This window comes from Acartia tonsa, chromosome 14 (genome assembly GCF_053477335.1).
Source record: "Acartia tonsa isolate MP-2025a chromosome 14, ASM5347733v1, whole genome shotgun sequence".
In the NCBI taxonomy this organism is placed as follows: domain Eukaryota; kingdom Metazoa; phylum Arthropoda; class Copepoda; order Calanoida; family Acartiidae; genus Acartia; species Acartia tonsa.
In genome coordinates this window covers 3,848,403-3,859,651 of record NC_137273.1, presented here as the reverse complement: position 1 = coordinate 3,859,651, position 11,249 = coordinate 3,848,403, and the positions used below count along the sequence as shown (strand labels likewise).

The 11,249-nt window shown below is 32.2% G+C and overlaps 1 protein-coding gene across 1 annotated transcript; it reads left to right on the top strand.

Annotated features, from left to right (window-relative positions):
• Nucleotides 1–704: 704 nt before the first annotated feature.
• On the top strand, nucleotides 705–10,982 carry LOC145305868 (methyltransferase-like protein 27). Its single transcript, XM_080147704.1, has 8 exons — nucleotides 705–807; nucleotides 3,184–3,274; nucleotides 3,789–3,835; nucleotides 4,104–4,201; nucleotides 5,113–5,171; nucleotides 8,673–8,739; nucleotides 9,070–9,159; nucleotides 10,680–10,982. Exons 1-8 carry the CDS (start codon nucleotides 744–746, stop codon nucleotides 10,806–10,808), a joined length of 645 nt encoding a protein of 214 aa, XP_080003830.1. The 5' UTR covers nucleotides 705–743; the 3' UTR covers nucleotides 10,809–10,982.
• Nucleotides 10,983–11,249: the final 267 nt, after the last annotated feature.

Genomic DNA, 11,249 nt, shown 5'->3' with positions numbered 1-11,249 from the left:
ATCAGCTGATTTATTACAACTAGATAACTTTTATAACTTGAATGTTTGAAGGTTTTATAATGACTACATCTGTGCTAAAATGGATAAGACAATGGCCGATAAATTTTTGTACATCTAAAATGATCTACAAAATTACTCCTTTACTACAATGGTCCTCATTTATTGGTCAGTTCATCATTTAGTAAGAAGGGAGGGGATTGGGTAAAGGGGCTTGATGGGGGTATATTATTTAGCCAGCTGCGAGTATTACTTTATCATGAAAATCTGGTGCAACATCCAAGTAATAATATATCGATTCATATAGTACATTAAAAACTAGATGTCTATTTTTAATTCTCTGATTTATTTTTCTTATTTTTTTTCTTGTACAGTTTAGTCTTAGCATTCTTAAATGTTACATTTAGATAGAGACAGTGGCGTGCAAAGGGTTTAGTGCCAAGTGCACTTGATAATTTTGACACTTCCTCAACGATTATTGACACCCCCCTTAAACCAAAATCGAAGTGGGTGTGACTTTTTTTTACCTGACACCCTCCTTGGCTGTATTTGGCGGTTAGGGGGGTGAGGGGTAGGTAGACACTAGCCTTCTTTATTTTCTAACCACTAGCCTAAAATTGTGCAATATTAAGATTAATGATGACACCATCAAATAAATCGTTTACGGACGTACAGACGGACTAACCCTAAATGTAGAAAAGCTTCGTTTTTGATGAAAACTAAAATGCTTACAGTGTATTAAAAAAATGAATTTTTCTCCGCTTGAAAAATTGCCTAAAAATCAGGCAGAAATAACTTTGGACAAATTGGGTAAGTTAATTAATAGTTATTTAATGCATCGTATTATAGACAGATTTCCGCGGATATTACAATAATTTTTAATGAAAGAAAAATACCTGTTTTATTATCCCCGATGGGCTAAAGGCCCGAGCTGACGAATGCATTGGCCCAAAACAGGCCAATTAGTACAATTAGAACTCTTAGACAAAGGTCGTGCATCAAAAAGTTGGTTGTCTATTGGGTGTTACCTACTTAACACCCTGGGCTATTGAATGTGTTACACTGCATTTCAAACGCAAAGTATGTTCAAGTTGGAGTGGAGATTTCTTGTACCAGAAACGACAACAAGCCCTGAAGAGGTCATACTGGTACCCAAAGTTTTGTCTATCTTTCTAGAGACTGTGTATGATGAATGGGCTAGTAGTTATGATAAAGATCTACAGGACCTGTATAATATCTATTTATCTATCTAGAGACTGTATATGATGAGTGGGCTAGTAGTTATGATAAAGATCTACAGGACCTGTATAATATCTATCTATCTATCTAGAGACTGTGTATGATGAGTGGGCTAGTAGTTATGATAAAGATCTACATAGTATTGGATATTCAGGAACTATATAATATCTATCTATCTATCTAGAGACTGTGTATGATGAATGGGCTAGTAGTTATGATAAAGATCTACATAGTATTGGATATTCAGGAACTATATAATATCTATCTATCTATATAGAGACTGTGTATGATGAGTGGGCTAGTAGTTATGATAAAGATCTACATAGTATTGGATATTCAGGAACTATATAATATCTATCTATCTATCTAGAGACTGTGTATGATGAATGGGCTAGTAGTTATGATAAAGATCTACATAGTATTGGATATTCAGGAACTATATAATATCTATCTATCTATCTAGAGACTGTGTATGATGAGTGGGCTAGTAGTTATGATAAAGATCTACATAGTATTGGATATTCAGGAACTATATAATATCTATCTATCTATATAGAGACTGTGTATGATGAGTGGGCTAGTAGTTATGATAAAGATCTACATAGTATTGGATATTCAGGAACTATATAATATCTATCTATCTATCTAGAGACTGTGTATGATGAGTGGGCTAGTAGTTATGATAAAGATCTACATAGTATTGGATATTCAGGAACTATATAATATCTATCTATCTATATAGAGACTGTGTATGATGAGTGGGCTAGTAGTTATGATAAAGATCTACATAGTATTGGATATTCAGGAACTATATAATATCTATCTATCTATCTAGAGACTGTGTATGATGAGTGGGCTAGTAGTTATGATAAAGATCTACATAGTATTGGATATTCAGGAACTATATAATATCTATCTATCTATATAGAGACTGTGTATGATGAATGGGCTAGTAGTTATGATAAAGATCTACATAGTATTGGATATCCAGGACCTGTATAATATCTATCTATCTATCTAGAGACTGTGTATGATGAATGGGCTAGTAGTTATGATAAAGATCTACATAGTATTGGATATTCAGGAACTATATAATATCTATCTATCTATCTAGAGACTGTGTATGATGAATGGGCTAGTAGTTATGATAAAGATCTACATAGTATTGGATATCCAGGACCTGTATAATATCTATCTATCTATCTAGAGACTGTGTATGATGAATGGGCTAGTAGTTATGATAAAGATCTACATAGTATTGGATATTCAGGAACTATATAATATCTATCTATCTATCTAGAGACTGTGTATGATGAATGGGCTAGTAGTTATGATAAAGATCTACATAGTATTGGATATTCAGGAACTATATAATATCTATCTATCTATCTAGAGACTGTGTATGATGAATGGGCTAGTAGTTATGATAAAGATCTACATAGTATTGGATATTCAGGAACTATATAATATCTATCTATCTATCTAGAGACTGTGTATGATGAATGGGCTAGTAGTTATGATAAAGATCTACATAGTATTGGATATTCAGGAACTATATAATATCTATCTATCTATCTAGAGACTGTGTATGATGAGTGAGCTAGTAGTTATGATAAAGATCTACATAGTATTGGATATTCAGGAACTATATAATATCTATCTATCTATATAGAGACTGTGTATGATGAGTGGGCTAGTAGTTATGATAAAGATCTACATAGTATTGGATATTCAGGAACTATATAATATCTATCTATCTATCTAGAGACTGTGTATGATGAGTGGGCTAGTAGTTATGATAAAGATCTACATAGTATTGGATATCCAGGACCTGTATAATATCTATCTATCTGTCTAGAGACTGTGTATGATGAGTGGGCTAGTTGTTATGATAAAGATCTACATAGTATTGGATATCCAGGACCTATATAATATCTATCTATCTAGAGACTGTATATGATGAGTGGGCTAGTAGTTATGATAAAGATCTACATAGTATTGGATATCCAGGACCCGCAAATATTATCAAAAGAGTAAAGTAAGTTTAATTTAAATTCGACCATTTTCAGCAAAGCATACATGAAGCTTTCTGCCATTCTTCTGCCGACATTTAATGGGGTCTTTAAATATCAACAAATAGCGTTGGAAATATAAACACTGCCAAGTCACTACAAAAATGCACAATGCAATTTGCAAATAGACGAAAGAGGTCCACACCACTTGGGCCAGGTAGTTGTCTAGGATATACTTCTATACATCTATACTTATACATATATTCTTTCCACATTTTGTCAGACTCTAAAAATCTTATTTTTCTACAAGCAACCAATCTTTTTATAAAAGTAGTCTAGCAGCAGTCCGACCTCAAATTTAGATTTGTATCTAACATAGCAGCTTATGTTAATGGGAAATTTCTTAGTTTTAAATGAGGCTTTTAAAAAAACTGAGATTAAGAAAATGATTGGAAACAAACGCATTTCCCCTATATTATTATTGACTGACAGACAAAGTGAATTATAGAGTAGCTTGGTTACTAATAATTTGTTTTACAGGAATCTGTTGCCTGACAGAACAGCTAAGATTTTAGATTTGGCCGCTGGTAAATTTTGCATTATAGACAGCTTTTTGCGGATATTAAAATCATTACGGTTGAGAACCAGTTCTAATCCATTCTTAATCAGTTGCTTATTCCTAACACGTTCTCTCATTGGTTTCCTCAAAATCTTTTTGTAATTCTATTAAATCTTCAGTGTCAAAACTTTCACACAAATGATATAAAAGATGGGGTAGTTTTATTTATCATAATTGGGTATGCACATCAACATATTGCAAATTGTCTAATCCCTGAAAATCCCTGACTATTTTAGGAACTGGTATAGTAGGAGAGGTATTTAAATCCGAAGGTTATAGAAATGTGGACGGCTCTGATATGTCAAATGCCAGCCTAAAGATTGCAAAGGAAAAGGTAATGATTATATATTGCATCGTATTATAGACAGCTTTCTGCGGATATTAATGTGAAAAATTATAAGATTAAAACGAGTTTTGTTAACCCCGATGGTCCTTGAGCCATGGCTAACAAAATTGATATTAATATTATGATTTTTATTTCCATGTAAAATTGTCTGTAACACGATACTATACATGATATTTCAGTATAGCTGAGATTCATTTCTAATCCTGCGGATATTAATCGGTTTCGAACAAAATACTAGAAATCCAGCTCTATATGTTGAAAGAATCCTATCATGTTATTGGATATTATTTAATTTTATCAATTAATAAGTCAGCTTTTATTAGTTAATTTCTTAATTTAACTATATCGTCTAAAAATTTTGTCGCTTTTGTCTATTGATCTCATGGGACTAAATGTAAAGAAAAATCATTGTATGCTAGAAATTTATTTTTAGAAGCCGAGAAAAAGTTATTAAACTAAATATATACAAAAAGATTCAGGATGTATGTCTGTTTGTGTTTGTACCGAATGATCTTGCTAACCGTAAGACTAAAAGATCCATTATAATGCTTATTTTTGGTCTTGGAATAAACACAGTAAAAGTGTCGGACTGATTATGACGTAACAAAAAAAATTAGCCAATGAGAGGCCACTATAAATTTTACCATTGGTCATTAATGGCCTCTCATTGGCTATTTTTTTTTGTTATGTCATAATCACTTTTACTGTGTTCAGTGGAATGTTTTTGACTATTATTATTGGAGGCTACCTCCATCCTCTCAAGGAATGTTACCCCAAGAACTTAATACCCATAGGCACGACTAGTGGACTCAAGTTTATTAGTTTTCTACTGATTTTTCTATTGATGTTGTCATCCTTGTTATTAATTTTAGAATAAATGAATAATAAATTTATTTTAGGGTGTCTATGAACGAGTTTTCAGATGCTGTATGGGCGAAGAAAGAATAGATTCCGAGGAATTTTTAATTTATTTTGAAATAAGATATATTAAAGTTTTTTGGTATAGGTTTTTTACATAACCAAAAATATAGCATGTGTTCAATAAACGTTGCTTCCCCACAAGTGGCCGGTTGGGTTCTGGTCCCCCCCCCCCCCCCCCACCTCTGCTTAAAACTGCGTTGCCTATACCTGCGGGGCTACACCGTTCCCAGTATATCCTAACATAGAGCTATAAATAAGAGGGGAGGTTTCAGTAAATACCGAACAAATTTCAGAATATCTTTTTACTTGTTTGAAATAAAGTAGGTTGAAAAGAGTAGCATAGAATAATTTCCATTTTGCTTCGAAACTGATTATATCTGCTGGATTAGAACCGGTTCTCAGCCATACTAGAAAATCATGTAGAGCAACACAGAATTTTCCACGAATATTAAAAAATCATTAAAATTAATACCAGTTTTCTTAGCTCGGGCCTTCGGCCCCTCTGGCCTAACAAAACTGATTTAAATCTTATAATTTTCAATTTTAATATCCGTAGAAAGCTGTCAATAATAGGAGCGATAAATAACTATTCCTAAACCTGCAACAAGTGGCGTGCTTAAGAATTTACTGATGGGGAGAGTATTGATTAGGGATAGAAAAAAGGGAAAGGAAGTGTTTTAAATATAATTTAAAAAAAACAAAAAAACATCTATCATTAAACATGACTACCGATCAATTGTCTGAAATGAAACAGTTCTTAATCATAATCAACATGTGTTACAAACATAATTAGTAGGTTTAATGTTTAAAATTTGAAATCTCTAAGGGTTGTGTATGGATTATTATTCTTCCCTACAACTCCCACCGTAATCTTTAAGTATTTAAAAGACGATAATAATAACCTATGTTATATTATATTTTCATTGATAACAAGACCGATAAAGGTCATAATAAATTTGAACAACTATCAGTTATCAAAAACGATATTAAAAAATTGGAGGTTTTAATAATATATAATTTAATTTTTATAAACTTAGACTCCTTGAATTATTTTATAAACTTAGATCATTTTTATATAAGTTTAAGATATAATAAATAAAACACTTATTAGTCAACACAATAACAATATTAAATAACTTCTTTTGTGAACAATACTAATCTATTTATGAAAATAATTGTACCTCTATGGAGAAAAATAGTAACTAAAATCTAGTAAAAAATCCCAATTATGCCATGTCATTCAGGTGAAACATGTGTTAAAAATACTGTGTTGAATTTAACATTACGTTATAAATTACATTACATCCTTACTAGCAGCTTGCCCCTTGTGGCACTTGAGGAAAGATGAGTTGATTTCGACAAACCATTTTTTGTATTTTAGATTTGAAAAAAAAGCAAAATAATTGTTTTTGGGAGGATGGATTTTTTTAAAATTCAGTTTTACAATTTTCTTTGGGAGGGGGAATTTTTATATAGGGGCGATTTATCTCGAGAAGCTACCCTATAAAGGAGAACCATATCGGTTCAGTGGTTAACGATATCCTTCGGTATAGACAGACCAACAGACACACAAACATCCTTTTACTTTATTATAAGGACTAGCGTTGTCGCCCCTAGCCTCTAGGGGCTTCGACAGACAGACAGAAGGACATCGTTCTTCTTTGTATTATAAATTATAAAATTTTTACAGCAATATAAACGGAAAACACTATTTTTTTCAATTTCATATACAATAGGAGCATCTGCTACACCTGTTCTACCTCTTTTTCCGCCAGAGAGGAGTTTTTAAATAGCTTAAAATGATAATACACTGCCCCCCCCCCCAAAAAAAAAGAGTATGGGGCCCCCCATACTCTTTTTTACTCCCCTCAACCCCCCATCTCTTTTTAGAGGCAGAGAATAGGGAAACGGAGAAGGAAGGTGGAGACAAGGAGCAAGGGATATGAACAGCGAGAAAAGGGATAGTCAAACGTGCCGTCTTATATTCTTGCCAAGCAGGCAGGCGTGTCGGGCCAGTTTCTTGCGACAGGCAGGCAAGCGTGCTGGGACACATTATATGTTGATTGGGAAAGAGAGAAGGGAGATGAATGCAAGGAGCAAGCGATATACACAGGGAGAAAAAGGGAAGGTGTCATTAATACTAGTAATGGTTGCCAACTAAAAATGAAAATAAGATTTCTAATATCTTTTATAATCCTTCTAGCTTTCTTTTACTATTATATCTTACGAGTAATATTCTAATACCACATCCTTTTACATTATTAGAAAATTGTAATTTCTAGTTGGCAACTGTTGAATGCTTACCCCTTTTCTCCCTATTCATATCCCTTGCTCCTTGTTCACACCTCCCTCTTCGATTTCCCTATTGTCTGCCTTTAAAAGAGAGGTGGGGGAGTGGGGAGTAAAAAAGAGTATGGGGGGGGCCCCCATACTCTTTTTTGAGGGAAGCCGTGTATTCTCATTTTAAGCTATTTAAAAACTCAACTCAGATGTTTGTGTTTTATTACTATTCTATTTATTGTGTGTGATAAGGAAAATACATTTCCCTTTTATTCTAGTTCATTCTCCCCCATATCATGGGGTTATCTTTACCTGCATATGTCAAGGGGCAGGTCACTTTTTGTGAATTTTAAGAAATCTTTGACAAGAACCCAGGGGCGTCCAAGCTTTTTATTTGGGGGGGGGGGGTGAAATTTATTTAAGGGTGGGGTAAAATTTTTTTTGCTATCAATCAAACCAACCAACTCTAACAAACTGAAACTCAAACACCAAACCAATTTAAACATTATTAATTTAATTGTGTAGTTAGTCTTTATGTTAGTTATTGATATTTATATGTATAACAGCTAACCCTTAACCTACTAACACATATCTAATTTTTATTTCGTATTTTACTTATTTCATTATGTATGATTTTTTTTTATAAAAATAAATCATTTTAACAACAACAGGAGCATGTCATTGTAGACATTTCCACAAAATTTACAAAAAAATCACTATTTATAGCAATTATATTTTTTGAATTTAGTAAAGTAAAGATGAAGGAGCATTTGTGCATGGCCAAGAAACAAGTTTTTGAGAAGATTTATATGTTTATGTTTAAAAGTAAAACTGCATGAAATGCCCCCCACTCCCCATATAAGCGTCAAATTGACATCTTATTCTCATCTTAAGGGATATAACAATGTATTTACATTGATTTACATACCTATGTCCAATTTTATCCCTTCTGTAGATCAATATGTAATTAATATCCAACACTTTAATATAAGACTTTTGTAACCAATTTAATTCATAATGTATCATAGCTTTCTCAATTTATATTAATATGCAGAAAATAATATTTTAGCATAAAAGTTTAAACACCCGCCAGTTCAAATTTTACACTTGAATGGATTTATCATTATAAATCTATTTACACAATACACATATAATTGATAAACAGGGAGGAAGGGGACATTGAACTGTATATTACACTAGTCCCAAAAGTTTTATAACAACGTTTTCTTATTCAAAATATAAAAAAATGTACGTAGGACAATGTGTATGATGGAATTACCGTAGTTGGATGTTGGAGTATTCCAATAAATGTGTCCATTTTTACTGTAAGTATCCTCTTTTAATATATAATTTCAGAAGGAAGGGGAGGGGGGGGGGGGTGGCACATTAGCCTGTAAATTACACTGGTACCCAAAGTAGTTGGATGTTGGAGTATTTCTATCAATGTGTCAATTTTTACTGTAAGTATCTTCAATGGACTGTAAATTACACTGGTACCTAAAGTTTTACTGTAAGTATCTTCTTTAAAATGATCAAAATGAGACGACATTTTGCTTTTAATTATATTGGTACCGAAGTTTTGTAACCACGTTATCTTATTCATAGGACCAGCAGCGGATATTCATGAGGGAAAGATTCATTTGATTTGTTTTTAGGAAATGAACCGAGTTCTGAAACCTGGAGGATATTTCATCAGTTGTTTTCGTCCAGATGCCTGGTCTGATAAGGATATCTATGGGTATAAGGTAAGCATAGCGGACAAGATTGTCCTTGTTTAATTGCAATTCTACATGCATGCCCTTATGTCCAAATTATATGTTAAAGAAGAATTTTGATTATCTCGGCTGATATTAAAGATAGCTGTCTAAAATTCCTTGCAAACTTTTTTTTGTAAACATCCAATGATATGTGTCACCTCTTTTTTGTCCGACAATTATCGTGAAATTGTGATTTTCTTAGTTACTAATTAAGGTAGATATCTGAATTTTATTCTGAAGCTCCCATGGCTAATGTCCAATATGGTAATAATGAATTTTTTCTGTTTTCAATAATATCATATGACATTTATGAATTTTGTGAAGATTTCCTATGACTTTAATCATCTACTCATTAATTTGCATTATTCGTCTGTCCATCCAATACGCAATTGTGAAGTTTTAATTCAATTCATGGATTCTTCTTTGTAGAGATGGATAATCAATCATTTTTATGACGTCACATGGCTGTTTTTTGATTCACTATGTCCTTCTACTGTTTTTTACTAGTTTTATTGAGGTTATTAACTTAAACTAAATCTTTATAATATAATAATAACATAGTAGCAGAAATCTTTAAAGTATGTAGACATAAATGATGTCTAATTTTGAGTTTTAATTCCCTTAATAAGTGAAGTATGAAAATGAGTAGTATTTAGAAGATAATATAGTCATATGTAATGAATATAATAGAGTAATTGGTGCCGTCTATAGATAGGGATAATCATTAGGAGAAAAATCTTCGCTCTTAGTAAAAGCCTTTTTTATCAAACCCCTATTGACAATAAATTGTGTCAGCATACTGGCCTACCATTGGTCAATTAAAATGTATACTGGCCTGCCATTGGTAATTAAGTCCGTGTATTGGCCTATCTTTGGTCATTTGTATTGTATGACGTCATTTTTTTAAAGGCACTATAAGTAAGTTATGAACTCATACGTCATAACAAGGTCATATTTGTAACTTTATGATTAAGGGAATTACATTTCGTTAAATAATTCCTATGTCTATCTCTGTCCAAGACACCCATAAGACAACCAGATTATATTTTAAATATCTGGCTAGACATAAGATCCACTAGGGGTCATGTAGGTTTTAAATAAATGGATTAACATATTACAAGGAAGCTTCTTAACCTATATCTGATTTTAGATTCTGTAAAATTTCATTCTAATTTTAATATTTTTTAAAAGTCTCTAAAAATCTAAAATAATTCCAAATTCTGCTATATCAGATGCCTTGGCTCTAAAAAAGGGCGTACATCATTACCATGCACAATTAGGACTTCTTGACAAAGGTTGTGCAATCTAATAGTTGTTTGTAGTTTGGTTTTCCTTTACCGGTTTTAAAGAAAGGGACGGATAGGCTCCCCTTAGTTATCCTAAGTTATTTGACCTAATTTTCGAAATTTTGAATTCAAAGACAATTAGACACACTACCATATGGAAGGCTGTACCATGTAAATATAACTGTTACGATTAGGCATAATATCATCTATCTATCTATCTAGGGAGCTCTGAACGACGCAACCATATGGAAAGCTTTATCTGAAGAAATGGATGAATACCATGGCAAACTTGAAACTGAACATGAACACTATTCATCTGATTGGTTCTATGTTGTGTATCAGAAAGTTTAATTGTGTCAGGGAGGGAGGGGACATTGGACTGTAAATTACACTGACATTCAAAGTTTTATAACAATGTTGTCTTTTTTGCTGGCTAAAAAACTTAAATTAAATTGAAAATAAGGGAGGGGGTTGTTTTCAATTTGTTTGTTTATTACTTAGGTTTAATTAGGTACTGGGTAACGGAATCCCCCCCCCCCTATTTTCAATTTAGATTAGTTTTAATACTCTTGGCTTAATATTATAAATATACAAAATAGTCTTGTTAGAAATAAAAATAAATAAAAAAAAATATAATTTTATTTTAAAAGAAAAAGACTTAGAAAATTATCTTTAACAAGAAAGAGAAAAAAAAGAAAAGAAAGAAAAATAGAAAACATGAATGGAAAAATTATTAGCTTTGTGATTTTTATCTTGAAAGGAGGAAATAGTTTTAAAGTCGATCTACCTACC

Excerpts from the sequence above, each read along its gene's own strand:
- LOC145305868 (XM_080147704.1), top strand. The coding sequence starts at position 744 with ATGAATTTTTCTCCGCTTGAAAAATTGCCTAAAAATCAGGCAGAAATA. Across the intron at positions 808-3,183 it reads AATAACTTTGGACAAATTGG|AGACTGTATATGATGAGTGG; the intron begins GTAAGTTAATTA and ends CTATCTATCTAG. Across the intron at positions 3,275-3,788 it reads AATATTATCAAAAGAGTAAA|GAATCTGTTGCCTGACAGAA; the intron begins GTAAGTTTAATT and ends TTTGTTTTACAG.